General features: G+C 39.9%; 1 protein-coding gene across 2 annotated transcripts in view; it reads left to right on the top strand.

The window, feature by feature from the left end:
- Positions 1 to 4,395: 4,395 nt before the first annotated feature.
- gas7b (growth arrest-specific 7b) overlaps positions 4,396 to 16,312 on the top strand; it is a 73,806-nt gene continuing 61,889 nt past the window's right edge. The window contains exon 1 of one of the 2 annotated variants that reach the window (XM_049013743.1): positions 4,396 to 4,815. In XM_049013743.1, coding sequence (XP_048869700.1) covers positions 4,615 to 4,815 — 201 coding nt within the window. In that variant the 5' untranslated portion in view covers positions 4,396 to 4,614. Of the gene's footprint in view, positions 4,816 to 12,623; positions 13,041 to 16,312 lie in introns of those variants that run through there. The other variant, XM_049013744.1, reaches the window with a different exon arrangement.

Below are 16,312 nucleotides of genomic sequence, written 5' to 3'. Positions count from 1 at the left end.
GGATGCCTATAATCTTGTCTTTTTGCACAGCAAACAAAATTATGGCTATATTTGGTTATATTATTTCTTTAACTTTTCCGATGGAGCAGCTGCTAAAGGAACAAGGTAATTTTTCTGCTGAAAATGTGCATTTCGATCTTTATATCCCTAGATGGCAGCAAATCCATGCATGCGTTTTCCTCTATTCACCATAAACTCCTTAACCCCCTTTCAATTTCTTAGTGAAGAAAATATCGTTTCACAAGTACCTAAACTTATGTCCTGACAGGCTCACCAAACACAAATATTTCCATTCAGCATTAAATTTTGTCAGCCAACTAACCCATCGGCCCACTGGAAGATTGCTAGTCCAGTCCTGGGCACCAGTACTGTATGTGTATTTATTATATAGGTATATATGGTATAATAACAGATTCCTTTTTTGGGTAAACCACAAGCATCATTGTGAAGTTACACTTAGAAACTGATAATAGAAAGTACATTATTGTCAATAAGTAAATTAATTCAGAATTGGTACCTTAACGCTGCATTTGTTTTGCTCAATTTAAAAAATATTACACCCAAAATGATCTGTTTTCCTGTTCATACAATGATGGCAATATCACATTTACTTTCAACTTTTAGACCTGTAGATTGATCCATTCATCTATCCATCTTATAGTCACTTATCCTGGTCAGGATTGCAGAGGGGCCTGGAACCTATTGCAAGTAGGATAGGGCATAAGGCAGGGGTACACCCTGGATGGGAAGGCCTGTGATGTATATACTATATGGGACATGCCTGCATATTGGGACACACCTTAAAATGATCAAATTCAGTTATTTCATTCAGACCCATTGCCAGAGGTGTATAAAATCAAGCACCTAGCTATTCAGTCAGGTTTGCAAACATTTGAGAAAGAATTCTGAAGAGCTCAGCGAATTCAAGCACCGTACTATCATAAGATGACACCTTTGCAATAAGTCGGTTTGTGACATTTCTTCCCTGCTATATATTCCACAGTCAACTGTAAAAGGAAAACTGGAAATTCAGCTACAAAGTGACAGACCATGTCAAGAATCAGAGCGGGGTCGCCGAGCGCTGAGGCCATTAGTGCGTAAATGTCGCTAATGTTCTGTTGACTCAGTAACTGCAGTTCCAAACATCTTCTGGCATTAACCCAACACATAAACTGTATGCCGGGGAGCTTCATGGAATGGGCTACCATGGCAGAGCAGCAAACCTCACATCACCAAGCACAGGAACCCCCAGACCTTCCACGTTTTTGCTCTCTCCCAAATCACTGGGAGTTGGGAGGGAGCGAAAATGTGGACCATCTGGGGTTCTGGCATCTCAGAAACTGTCTCAGAAAGTCTCCTTCCAGGATTTTCAAGAATTACAGTGTCTATAGTTTACAGTGTCTAATGGCACTTGTGTGATTGAAAATGTTAAATTAAAGATGCCAGAGGAGAATAATCAGACCCTCTTAAGCTAACAATAGGGCTAATATACAGTAACACTGGCATACTGAGTGGCTCCTCTGAACAGGCAAGATGTACTGAAGGAAAAACTGAATCCTTCACAGTATAAAATAAGTATGCATTTATGGTGTTAAGACAAGAAATTACCATACATTTTTACCCTTTTTTGCTACAAATACGTACTTGCATACCAGTTATGTCAATCCCTGTGTAGGGCAACATATATATTATGAGTTCATAGATAGTATTGAGCATTTTCTGAACTGTTGTGGCAGTGTAGGGCTCAGTGGGCTAAGCCTGTGTGCCTGTAATTACAATGTTGCTGGTTCAAACCCAGCCTCGGCATGTTTGTGGGTCCATGAGCAAGGCCCTTCATCCCCTGTTTCCTGTGTACCACAACTGGTGGCTGCCCTTTGTGGACAGCTTGCTCTACAAAGAGGAAGTTGTGAAGACAGTTTCTCCACTGGGATAAATAAAGTGTCTTTTATTATTATAATATAGCAAGAGCAGCATTCAACAACTACGCTGGAATATTGATTAGGTTTTTATTTAGTAGAATTAATTCTTTAAAAAAGGATTGTATGGGTAGACCAGAATCATGTGTAAACACATGCTTTGCAGGTCAACTGACCCGAAGAACACTATAGCCTTGTATACATTTTCCAGTTGGCCAATATGTTAAGGAGGTGATCTAATTATCTTATTATAATATTGTATCAATTACAATCTGGTGAAGACAAAAAAGCTATGAATATGTACAAAATGCTATATATATGTACAAAAGAGTCCAAAAAACTCTAATAATAATATATGCCCATCTACAGTACCTGGTCGAATAAGCGATGCCATTAATTTGTTGGACAAATCAATGTTTGTAAAATTATGCCACCCTGAGGGTTATAACAGGAGGAACAGCTGGCCTTCTGCAAGTGAGCAAACCAACAGCAATGAACCAAACAGCAGAGCAGGAGTACCCTGCAAAAATAATGCACCCCAAGACTCCAGGATGCATGCCAAAGGGGAAATATGAGCTTGGCTTCTAAGATTGCATACAAATGCCCTGTACTCCGTGCTAAAAATCTAAAAAGACATGTTTACAGATTGTACCATTATTGAAATTGTTTGGAAAAGTCTATGTTTAATATCCATGTTACATTTGGTCTTTGGTAGTATAAATAATCAAAATTATTATGCAAACTTTATGCATACTGAGCTAAAGCTATGGTGTTGAATACTCTGGCACATTCAAACACTTAGCACTTTATAGGGCCCCCTGAATATCCATCCATCCATTTTCAGAAACTGCTTGTCCTTTTCAGGGTCTTGGGGGGTCCAGAGCTTATCCCAGAGGCCATGGGAGCAAGGCAGGGAACAATCCAGGATGGGGCACGAACCCATTGAAGGGCACCCTTGATAACACAAACACACACACACATACACACACACACACACAATATAGTAACTCCAATTATCACATTTGTACCATGGGGGCAGAGAAACTTTAGTACCCAGAGGAATCCCTGTAACAACACTAGGAGAACATGCACCTCCATTCACCTGGAACAGACTTGAACCCAGGGCCCAGAGGTATGAGGCAACAGTGTTAGCCACTGCACTACCATGCCACCCCACCCACTCCCCGTTCCACATTCCACAACCTTGCACCCCACCCCACACTATGGAAAATTATAATTTATATGCTTATGGCATATCGTCCGCTATGGAAAACCTACCAGGCAAATTCTGTCAGCAACCTTAGCACGAGAGTCCAGAATTTCAAAGTGTGCCCCTAGTAGGACCCCCTAGCTGCTAATCTGCTGCAAGCAAATACAAACTGTGCATTCAGACTTTAGGTACCCACCACTGCTGTACCGAACTGTTATTTCTGCACTTGTGGCCTTCCTGTTAGTTTGGTCTAGCCATACAGCTCTGACCTCTCATTTAAAATTGGTGTCTTTGGCCACAGAAATCCATTGACTGGATGTTTTTTGTTCATACCATCATACCATTCTGTCTGAACTCTAGATACTGTATTGTGTAAACATCCCGGGAATGTGAGTCTCTAAGATTCCGCAACCACAACATCTGGCACCAACAATCCCACCATATTCAAAATTGCTTAAATCATGTATTTCAGCTGTTTTCCTGCTGACCCTCGTTGAAACGCTTAAGTGTTGCGTATATGTAATTATATTCAGTTTAAGCTTCGTGGTTTACTCTTTAAAGGAGCATGCTGTCAATACAAACAAGGAGTACATTACTGAGTGTGCATGCATGCATATATATGCCAGATTACGTCACTTCTCTCGTAAAATAACGATACCTTAAAAACAAATAAGTAATTTCTGTTATTTAAGTCTCTTTCAATGAGGAAGTCATGCATTTCCTGTGATCTACAGTAGTGTTCAGAAACCTAACGTGGTAGGTCTGAAGTGACAACGGATTAGTGTGCAGCGCACATAATGTTCACAATACTTCCCCATTCCAATACATTTCTCCCAGTCCTATGGCCGAATGCCAAAATTAATAGCATATTTAAGATAGCAGTAAAGGTAACTGGCGCCAGGTCATTTTAAAACACAGACAACAGGTCTACGACCTGAAAAGAAATATCATTTAGAACTGTATAAATAAATAAACAAGTTTGCATGCAAGTCAAAATGTAGGCCTAACAGAATTGCACCCTAATAATGACAAGGATCTTTTGTTATAGAAACAGTCATATAAGCATAACATGCAATATTACTGTACACTAGTTTATAGTTAACCGTTTATATGTTAAGGTATTGACTGGTATTTAGGAATTTCTTTGTATTGAAGATAACTGTGTTTAGTGTTACGAAATTGCGATTTTTTTTTATTCGTAGCGATGCGGCTTACGACCGCTAGATGTAGAGAAAATCTTCACATGCGCTTCCTTTCCTAGCGCAGCAGAGGAGTGAAGCAGACGGCAGTGAAGATCAGTCGCGGGGGAGTGAGGAGTTCGCCGTGGCTTCCAGCGCAGTGTCCTGAGTCTGGGAATTGAAAGAATCTCTGCCAGTTTATAGACTGATGTCTGGTTCTGCGCATAGTCAGATTGTATTCAGACGCAAGTGAAAAAAACCTTTTAAATTAAAGTGTTTCACGGAGAGAAGAGAAGTCACTTTTCAGCATATGAATGTGTCCCATCTTGAAATGTCTGGATCGTACTGCAAAAGTTTATATGCCTTCAGTGGAGAGCAACACCAGCAAGGACTGAGGTTTGAAGTCGGGGAAATTATTAAAATAACGCAGACACTGTCTGAAGGTTGGTGGGAAGGTGAGAAAGATGGAGTTACCGGATGGTTTCCTGCAAGTTACGTCCAGGTTTTAGAGGTAAGCCTCTAAATAGTACAACGTTGCAACATTTAACATTGAAGATGTAACACTGTAACAAACAAACAGTTACGCGGAGAAGATAATGAGTTGTCACTGAAATCTATATAATTGCTAGAAAATATATATTACACAACAATAACTCTGACTCATGTGGCGTCAAAATGAATCGGAAAGATGTAAAGAAACTGTCGCAATATTCCCGACTGTTTATTGTCTGTCGAAATGAATAAATGGCGTTAATTCCGCAAAAACGGACTTTTACGTGTGCAATACAGGCTGCATTGCTTCACTTGGAAAAGGAATGCTGGGCAATTACATTTCCCGAACGTACTGACAGGAAATAATGACACATTTTCTCCTACACTTTCTTTCGTTACTAACACACCTGTGTAACAAATGTTACGTTCTGAGTACAACGCTGACTTTTCCCCATGTTTTTCTTAAATATTACTATATAAAACAAGTTTGACCACTTGTTGCTCAAAGAAATTTACGCCTGTACTTCCAGTAGTCTGCTATCAAATTTTTATTAAGTTCTTATATTGTGGTATATGCTGCACATGCCGTTAAATAGGGTCTCCGAAGAAATAGATGTAGAAATATGTAGTGAAACATAAAAATACATTTACGTTCAGACATGCAACGTAATATATTTTCATGCCCTGGCTGCATATATTGAAGTCAACGTTTTTTTTTTTTTATCAGATTTCAGGAAAAACGTAGCCTGCGGGTTTTTAATGAATTTGTGGTCTCCTGGTCTCTCTCGTGAGAAGTTGTGGTTTCTCGGAAAACGTTTTTCTGCACCTGCTTTCATGTTCACTATATGTTTCCATGGATTTACATTGGGTGTTGGTGTCCTCCTTTGGTTTCATTGATAAAAATCATCTTGGCGGAAGTGTGTAGCTCAGTAAGTTATAGGGAATTGTGCCTGTCTCCGGGAGGTCATGGGATCTAGCCTTTTGGCCAGAATACTAATCATATCACAATTAGGGCCTTGAGCAAGGTTTTAACCCTAGCTGTCCAGGGGTGCTGGCTGACCCTACTTTATAAACCCCAAATTTCCTTCCTTGTACTTTACTTTGGACAGATTTCCCGGGGAATAAATATGTGATTTAGGTTAATTGATGTTTCTGATTTCCCGCAGAGTTTGTGCATGTGATTATATGCCCTGTAATGCACTGATATCAAGTTCAAGATGGACCTTATCTTGTGCCTTGTGTTTCCTGGGTTAGGCACCAGGCTTACTGCAACCCTCTACTGAATGCACAGTCATATAAAATAATTGGGTGGATTAATAACATGGTAAACTTTTGTGATATACGTGTGCACATATATAAGTATTATGCTGGTAATCAGAGTGGTAAACGTTGTTTGCAATTAATAAAATACTAATTACTAATAAAAATAATTTTCTACCTGAGGTAACATGGTATTGATCTGTACAAGACAGCAGTGCAATTAGTATAGAATAGCAGAAGTCATTTGGTTGAGATAAATATTTGGTGAAAAACTTGTTTTGGTGTTTGATATTGGTGCCGAGTGAGCTTATAGTGTGTATATAAGATAATAAAGAGGGGAAGCAGTTTGACAGGAATTCAGTGTGATTTCAAATCAGAATGTACTTATTATTTTTACTGTTTTTGAGTTCCATACAGACCATGTGAGCGATTGGACTGTTTTTGAAAGGTTTCTAGTAACCATACATGTGTTTCAAGTGTTATTAGCCTCTGACTATATAATAGGCGCTCTGTGTATGTTGACCTTAAAAGTTAGGAGGAAAACATGGTGTTTTTTTATTTACAGTTATTTCTGTTTCTGCCCTGGATCATAACAGAATTTCATGTGAGAAGCAGCTGATATCCATTACTGTCAGACAAATGTAAGTTGGTTCAGAAAAATGTCTTGTAATTCCATAATTTACAAAATGGCTGCAGTAATGATTGTATGACTAAAGGTTGTACTGTGTCCAATTTGTCATAGGTTTAACACAGTGAAACACTGTTAAAGTTAAATAGGCTTAAAGAAATACTGAAACTACCTGCCACAAGAGGTGATTGCATTTCAATGGCTTTCCGCGTTGTGTGTTTCTTATCTGTTGTGGAATTCCCCTAAATTAATTAGAAAGGACAGAAACATGTGTAATAATAACTTGTTATTACAGATACACACATCACACTCTTTTTTGCGCTTGTTCACTTTACGTCCTGTTGAAGATGACTGAGTAAAAAACGTTGAGCAAAGCAAATCATTCCTTGCATCTGTAGCACAGCTAGGAAACTAGGTATTGACTGGTATTTAGGAATTTATTAGTTTATCATATTTTTTTTAACTGTGTACTATTGCCATTGACCTTGTTTGGGGTAACTAACAATTTCTCTTGGTGGACATCATATTTCATTATGATAAAATCCCATTATAACTACTCTGGATATCACCGGCACACCACGCGCCTTGTAGGCGAAGCCTGCATGTCCATTATAACCGAACAAAAGTACTCTGGATATCACCGGCACGCCACGCGCCTTGTAGGCGGAGCTGCATGTCCGTTATAGCCGAACAAAACTACTCTGGATATCACCGGCACGCCACGCGCCTTGTAGGCGGAGCTGCATGTCCGTTATAGCCGAACAAAACTACTCTGGATATCACCGGCACGCCACGCGCCTTGTAGGCGGAGCCTGCATGTCCGTTATAGCCGAACAAAACTACTCTGGATATCACCGGCACGCCACGCGCCTTGTAGGCGGAGCTGCATGTCCGTTATAGCCGAACAAAACTATTCTGGATATCACCGGCACGCCACGCGCCTTGTAGGCGGAGCTGCATGTCCGTTATAGCCGAACAAAACTACTCTGGATATCACCAGCACGCCACGCGCCTTGTAGGCGGAGCCTGCATGTCCGTTATACCCGAACAAAACTACGCTGGATATCACCTGTACGCCAAGCACCTTGTAGGCGGAGCTGCATGTCCGTTATCGCCAAACAAAACTTCGGCCAAAAGCAGTTATAGATGATATTCTCTTATAAGCAAGTCCACTATAACGGGATTTTACTGTACTATGTAATAGTGTGAAAACCAAAGGAATAGTCCACACAAATATGTAGATGTAGGAATATCTCCATTACGGAATCTGCATTAAGGCGTGTATGGTCCATATAACAGCGGTATGTTTAGCTTTTATGGTGTGGGGTGTTGGTGAGGAGACTCGGTACATAAATGCAAAAAAATGTAAAAAGCATAAATGATATCTTTATAAACAGGATGTGTGTATAAATCTTTTTATTGATTACCTGAGGATGACCTGTATGCAAAGAACAATGGAAAACATTTTTTTTTTTTTTTTTTTGTGGATTCTAAGCAGGCCTGCTGTGCATAATTCCTGAGCTCCCAACACATGCAACCCCCCACCCCAGGCCTTGGACAACTTACCCATTTGCTCCCTCGAGATTGCTGTCTTCCACAGTAATGTTAATTAGGTGTTATATTTGCTAACCATATTGATTTTCTTGAATTTATAGTCAATGAGCTAGAAGATAGATGTTGTAAACACAAGAGTCCTTCACAGGCTCAGGGTCTTGAGGTCATGCCTGTTAGTGATTTAGCACCGTACATTTTATTATCCATACATACATCTGTACATCCATCACTGCATCTATCCATCCATCCATACATCCATCCATCCATCCATACAATCATTTATTATCTATCTTCCATGACTGCTTGTGGTAACCCTGAAGTCTATGGTTGGGATGTAATTCTACCATTCTTGAGCTAATCTAGCCTGGAATTTTAACAGCTTTTACTCTCATCCATATATTAAGCATAGGCATTATATTTCATTTGTATTCAGCAATAAGTTAGTTGTAAGTCATTTGATCATTTTTGGGTTTGAATGAAGACAATGGGAATGCTTGCTATTTTTTTCTTGCAGTCATTGTCATTGTTTTTCATGCCAAGAATGCTTCTCTGCTGTGTGATGCAGCATTTGGGGAGAATGAAACAATAGATGGCTTTCTACTAGTAGCTCAGGTGGGCTTAACTGTGATCTCTCTCATCTTCACAAATAATACAGGCCTACTCGTTGACATAGGCAATATGCAGAGTTGGTCCAATGTACAGTATCTGTTTCACTTACAACAACAAACACAGTATAAAAACATTTATGTTATCCCAACATATTTCTTTTATTGCTATCTAGTACAACAGAAAATAACTATGAATTTGTTTACTGAAAGTGTATTGCAAAACGTATTATGTTCTTAAAATGATCTTTTAGGAAAGTTGTACTAATTGAGACAACAAAGTCATTGTGATCGAATACTGTATTTTTCTTGCAAAACGTGGATCCTGTACACATGGGTAGCTTAATATCCTTAATATTGCTGTTAAATACCCAAAGTTGCCATCTCTAATTAGACAGTTATCCGTGCTGTCACTGCTAATGTCGATTGCTTAGTAATGCTGGGATGAGACAAACAGGTGTTTATAGCGGTTAGCCAGCTGTCTGAACTCAAATACATCAGCTCACCGTTCTTCAGCCCAGAACTCAAGAATAATAGTCCATCTACACTGCTATTTTGTAAAATACCCTCATACCTTTCAAGCATCACCAGCAATACTATGTCCTAATATGCGCAGAATGTTTGGTTTGGCTGCCTGTGTCAGTATAAACTTTCCATGTATAAAGTACTGTTTTTTAGCTATTTGAACAAAACCCCTCCTTCATTACACTTCTTTAGTCCACAGCGCTAGAGGTGGACACTGGCAAAAATGTGGGCATGAAGTGTAGAAAGAGCGTGTGACAGCAGCACGTCCCATAAAGGTGTGTCCTGTTCTACCCGCGTAATGGAAAGTAGCCGAAGCTTCATTATGTGCGTAGGTGACTTCTGTGAGTAGTGTTTTTTTGGGCATTTTGGAACTGAGCTTCATTTCTGTGCCAGCGAAACCAAAGTTTCTAAGTTCATAGCACAATAATTCTAATGTGTACTTGCTGCTTATGTGTATTTACGTAATCTGTGTTGAGCAACTTATTTAATTTCTTTAAATGTTTTTGACCGTTCCAGCTAAGAGCAGCTGAGAAAAACGACAGAATTCGTTATTTTATTAGAATGGTGGTTTTGTAAAAGCTAGAAATTCATTTGTGCTTTTTGGTATTTCCCCATTTAATATGCAAAAGCGCACAGCTCCCTGTTCACAAACCACAAACACAGGTACAAAGGGATCCGCATTCCATGCCTTTATGAGAGGAAGTCATTAGATTGAACGATACTGCAGTAGATTGAGGCAACAAGTGGTTAAACTCGTCATTTCACTTTTTAATGGTGAATAACAGAGTGGGAAAAGTAGATGGAGAGGTCTGCCAGCTGGACAAACAGTAGGCATTTAAAGCTCATGTTATTGTTGCATTTTAATTTTGTTATCTTCTAGCTCAAGAAAACAAAGGCATTTACATCAACATGTATATACTAAACTTACAGAAAGTATATTTTACTGTATTCCTAGTTAATGTTTATGACTTTATTTACTTTCCTGAAATGTCTCCATTAAAACGATCAGTATATTTTACTCATGATATATGACATAGTTCCCTGCCTCGTGCCCAATGATTCTGGGATAGGCACCGGACCCCCCGCGACCCAGTAGGATAAGCGGTTTGGAAAATGGATGGATGGATGGATATATGACATAGTTCCCTGCCTCGTGCCCAATGATTCTGGGATAGGCACCGGACCCCCCGCGACCCAGTAGGATAAGCGGTTTGGAAAATGGATGGATGGATGGATATATGACATAAGAGCTTCCTTTGAAATTATTATTCGAATCCAACTCTTTGAGCATCCACCTATAGTCATATAGTTTGAGTGAATTGGTGCCTAGAGAGAGAGTGTGAGAATGTTTATGAACGTATGTGAATGTGTATGTCTGTGAGAATGTGTGTGAATGTATGTGAATGTGTGTATGAATGTGCGTGTGAATGCATGTGAATGTGTGTGAATGTGTGTATGAATGTGTGTATGAGTGTGTGTGAATGTGTGTATGAATGTGTGTGAATGCCTCATGCTAGCATGAGGTCTCATCCCATTACTCACCCCATTACTTACATGTGCATAACACGGATGGGTATTGGCACAGACGCCCCCATCCGATTTGATTCACAAGCTGATGATTCGATTCAGTCTAATTAGTTTCAATTGTAGTTCGATATCATTCGGATAGGAATGAGATAAGAAGTACTATATAACAACTTTGCATATTTGGAGAGATGTTGAAAAAGCTCTGAATGGTCCACAAATGCAGCATTGGAAAACCACAAAAAAATTCCCAAAGGCTTGTATAAAATCTTTTTTTTTTGAGGAACATATGGGTATAGTTCCTTAAAAACAAAACAAACCTGTCTGTTTCAAAGCACAAACAATAATTTCTGACTGAAAAGAATACCTGAAAATAAGATTGTGCAAGTCTAAAACTCGCATGTTTTGTTTCAGAAGGACTTTACCTTAAAGATATGTTCCAAAACATGGAGTAAGTTATTTGCTTAAATTAAAGGCAATTGGACTCAAGAAGTATCCGTCTAACTTCCCAAAGGACCAATAGACCATTGACAGTTATATATGAACAGAAATTGGGTTTCCTGACGATACATTTTGTAAAAACTTTTAAATAACTGGTTATCAAAACATTTTTGTGGAGTAGCCACTTATAAGGATACTGCACTGTAGCATTAACTTTGCAGAACAAAGCAACATAATTAAGTTATCATTACAAAAGACAACATATAATAATAAGCATGAAATTTATTTTTGTACTTACCCATGAATTCATCAAAATATTTCATCCACACTTTTTTCACTCTGCAGTTCTTGTACCCAGCCATAAATAAATAAATATTACATGCAGATGTTTAGTCTTCTTTCCTTTGCTTCAGTTTTACCCCCAACATTAGAAAAAACAGATAATTTACAACTGACAGCAGGTAACATTGAGCGATATCCGCCTTCTCTTTTCATCAATTGCTTCTATTTAATCGTCATTTTGCTTTTATATAACGTTATTTTTTTTCACCGTAAGCAGTGTGCTAAATATGACTGGTCTGAGAATAAATCCCTTTTTGACTTGTTTGCCTTCACATGCTCAGTGTACTGCACCCCCCATGACTGACAATGCACCAAGATGGCGGCGTGAGGTGATCGCACAATACTGTTGCAACCCTCCTTCAGAGGACCAATACAAGTAAAATTCTGTGAAAATATTTTCAAAGTCACAGGGAAAAGGAATAAATTAACTAGATGGGTATTGGGATTTTGTGGATTCATACAGAATCATCAAATTAGGAAAGTAATTAATCATAAAATCGACATTTTTTCCCCTTGTGGATAAGCAGTTCTGTATTTTGGATGAATGGAAAAAAACAGCCAGGAATAAACTTCCTGTACAACATGGGGATGATGTCATCTATGGTTCTCAGTGCAGGTGGAAATTTCCCAGAATAGTGCAGAAGTTAAATTGATTAAGTCATTTGTCTGTAAGATTTTCATGCATATGTCAGTCTTTCCGTTACTTGGAAACTGACAGTTTGCATTTTAATGTCATGCAGATTCAAAGAATGCGATCAACGGCCTCTGACGACCATTAGATCTATCCTGGTTGAATTGTGAAAGCAGCTAATGACACTTACAGTGGAAGGACGGCAGATATAGTCAATGAAATTAACACAAAGTGCAGGGGCTGGCGGCCACACAAAACAGGCCTTGTTGCTTATGAGTGTGTCCTTGCAAGCTTTCAGTGTCGGCCATTGTGTGCTTCTTAATTTGACATGCTTTTTTACATCTGGGAATGCGGCTCCAGACCCCAGCATCTGCAGAAACAAAAACAGGCATTTTTAAAACTTTCAAATAAATAGAGAATGCCATCAGGCTGTTTTTCTGAGATTTTTTTTTTTTTTTTGAGAAAAGAAGGAAACAGTCTGGCTTGGGTTGAGAGATCAATACTCCCATTCTTTCCATGGCCTTAGCTTTGACCTTGGGTCTTCATTCCTTCTGGGTAGCAATTAGATCCCATATATGTGACAAATATTTCCTGCTCCCTGCCGTCCTCTCACTCTGGGAAGCATTGTCTCTTACTCAGTGATTGCACTGGCTTGGTAGTTCTCATCATACTATTACCACTCTCCTGTGAAAGCAGTTCGCCATCAGCTTGGAGCGGCGTAGCGTGACTCTATGGTAAGTAACTCATCATTAATCAGCCGGCCGGGTGCTCTTTTCTGTCGTTACTATAAAGCGGAGTGGAAACGCTTGCTCTTTTGTTAGGTCGGAATGAGAATGCCTTGAATGATAGGGATAATTTGAGACACTGAATCATGGTAGAATGATATAATGAAGGTGTACATTCAAATATACAAAAAAAAACAACAAAAACGTCTCTTGTGACATCGGCAATCTTGGCACGTCTGCGTCCAGTGGCTCTTCTAACAGAATGAGAAGTTGTGTACTAATGACATGTTAATAAACAGCCAAAAGGAAACTACAATTTTAGCTGTCCTTTTCCATTTTTTTAACATTTTGGTCATCCTGAATGACTTTACCTGTTTACATTTTTGTAATTTTATCTGATCAAGTATATGTAAAACAGGAGTGTGACATCATCTGCAGTAAAGGGGTCCAGGAATGCTTACAACTTATCATCAAAAATAATTAAAAATGCAATGTGTTAGATGCCCTATTGCATAAGAAACAACATAATTTCAAAACAGGCAAAAATGCACAGATTAAAGTACACTTTTTTGGTGTAATTCTGAAATGCTTTTCAGCATTATTTATATGTATGTAGAATTCAGCATTTATAGAGGAATGTTATATTCTGTGTGAATGAATGCTGCGTGGATGAAAATATAACTTCTTTGTCAATTCTACCCATCAAATCATCACATCATTGTATTTCTCAATATTATGCATTTAGGCCAACGTTTCAGTTACCTTCACTTGTAGTACTACAGTATGCTTTAAGACCATGCTGGGTCTGAAATCAGGCTGTCTGTAACCATATATAAATATCGATTTTACATGAAATAAGGCATTGTTATCCACTTTAAAAAAGACTCAAACATGACCACTAGCCTGTGGTGATGGAAACTAATTACGTCATACTGTAGACTTGTTTTCCCCCTGAAATGAATATTCTCTTTCTCCTTACCATTTTAGTTCAGGCGAAAAGTCAACTGCTACTGCCAATATCCAATGAATATCTTGTCCTTAGAATAACACAAATCATTTCACTGGATATGAAATGTTTTAAATACAACAGAAACATCTGTTATCCTGTTGTTATTTTTTTTAAGATTTTTTTTTTTGGTTCATGGGTTCTGTTTAATGGAAGATATTGGAACATGGAATTTAACCTGTCTGGTGGAAAAGGAGCTCAAACTGGTGCTGAAGGTAGGGAGACTGCCGAGATATAGCCAGATTCACTTCAATGCACAGCGTGGGCTCTTCTGGAGAGCGGTTGGACTATATTCCACTCTGGAGTTGTCCTTTTTGAGAGGTGCTGGGTAGGTGTGGGCCTACTCATAGTCCCCAGTAAAGTGCCAGTACACTAGAGTTTACCCCGGTGAACAAGAGGGTCACCTCCCTTCACCTTTGAGTCATGGGACTGGTTCTGACTGTTGTCTGTGATTATGTACCGAGCGCAAGAGTATCTGCTAGAAGGCCCCGCCTCGGGGGACTCCATTGTTCTACTGGGAGACTTTAATATTCACGTGAGTAATGACAGTGAAATCAGGAACCCAAGTAATGGCTTCTGTGCTAACCACAGTTCCTCAATAACGAGCACCATGGTTAAACATAAAAGCGTTCACAAATGCATTTGGCACCAGAGCAGCCTAGGCCTCAGTGACATTAACTAATTTGTAATTGTATCATAACCTCTATGATTGCATGTCTTGGACACTTGAGTTAAGGGGGGAGCTGAGCCATCAACTGATCACCATCTGGTGGTGAGTTGGATCAGATAGTGGTTAGACCTAATAGACACAAATGCTGAGCGAGGGTGTGCTGGGAGGATCTGCTGAAACCCCAATCCAGTAGATCTTCATCTTGTATCTCGAGACAAAACTTCTCTTGCATCTCAAAGGAGGCTGTAGACATTGAGCCTGAAGTGGTGATCTTCCGAACCTTCATTGCTGAGATGGCGGTGCAGAGCAGAGAGTTTGTTGGTGCCTGTCGCAGTGACAATCCCTGAACCCGGTGGTGGACACCAATAGTAAAGGGACCTGTCAGGTTAAAGATATGGGACTTCTGAAGCAGCTGACAGGTAGTGGCAAGCCAAGCAGAATGTGCATTTGGCAGTTTCGGAAGCAAAAACTTTGATGTGGGAAGAGTTTGGTGAGGCCATGGAAAGTGACGTTCGATCAGTCTCAAAAAGATTCTGACAAACCATGAGGTGACTCAGAAGGGGGACAAAAGACTTTGCTGGTTGCAGCAGGGATGCAGTGCTGTTGACCTCAAATGGGGATATACAGTAGTCAGGTGATGGAAGGAGTCAAGGACCACCTGAATCCCATAACACACCTTCTTTTGAGGAAAGAGGGTTGGAAGACTCAATGGAGGACTTACCCATCACTAGGGCCAAGGTCACTGAAGTAGTCAAAAACTCCAGGGGCTCCAGGGGTAAATGATATTCACCCTAAGTTCCTGAAAGCTCTTGATGTGTTGGGCTTGGGCTGTCTTGGGTGATATTCCTCTTCAACATTGTGTGGAGTCAAGCACAGTGCCTTAGGATTGGCGGACTGGGGTGGTGGTCCCGATCGTTAAGAAAAGGGACTGGAGGATGAATTACAAATTCATGGGGATCACAGTCCTCGGCCTCCCTGGGAATGCCTATGCCAAAGAACTAGAGAGGAAGGTCTGTCTGCTGGTCGAACCTCAGATTCAGGAGGAACAATGCGGAATCTATCCAGGTCATGGAAGACTAGATTAGCTCTTCACCCTGACAAGGATACTGGAGGGTTCATAGGAGTTTACCCAATCACATGTGTTTTGTAGATTTGGAAAAGGCATATGACCCTTGTCCCTTGGGGGCTCCTGTGGGGGTGCTTCGGGAGTATTTGTTGCAGGGTCCCCATTAGGTATAACCAGATTGAGAGTTTAGTTCACATTGCTAGCAGTAAATCAGACTCGTTCCTGGTGGGAGCCCTTTGTAACCAATTCTGTTCATAACCTTTATGAGCAGAATTTCTAGGTGGAGAGGGTCTAGATCAATGACTTCAGGATTGCATCATTGGTTTTGCAGATGATGTGGTTGTGTTAGTTTTGTCAGGTTGTGACCTGCACCTTGTACTGGGGCAGTTTGCAGCTGAGTGTGAAGTGGCCAGGATGAGGATCAGCACCTCCAAGTCTGAGGTCATGTTTCTCACCCGGAAAAAGGTGGATCGTCGCATACAGATTGGGGATGAGTTACTGCCTTTAGTGTAGGAGTTTAGGAAGAATGGAACGGGAGA

This window comes from Brienomyrus brachyistius, chromosome 5 (assembly GCF_023856365.1).
Source record: "Brienomyrus brachyistius isolate T26 chromosome 5, BBRACH_0.4, whole genome shotgun sequence".
Lineage (NCBI taxonomy): Eukaryota > Metazoa > Chordata > Actinopteri > Osteoglossiformes > Mormyridae > Brienomyrus > Brienomyrus brachyistius.
Note: the sequence above shows the minus strand (reverse complement) of the source record. Positions and strands in the feature narration are given on the sequence as shown.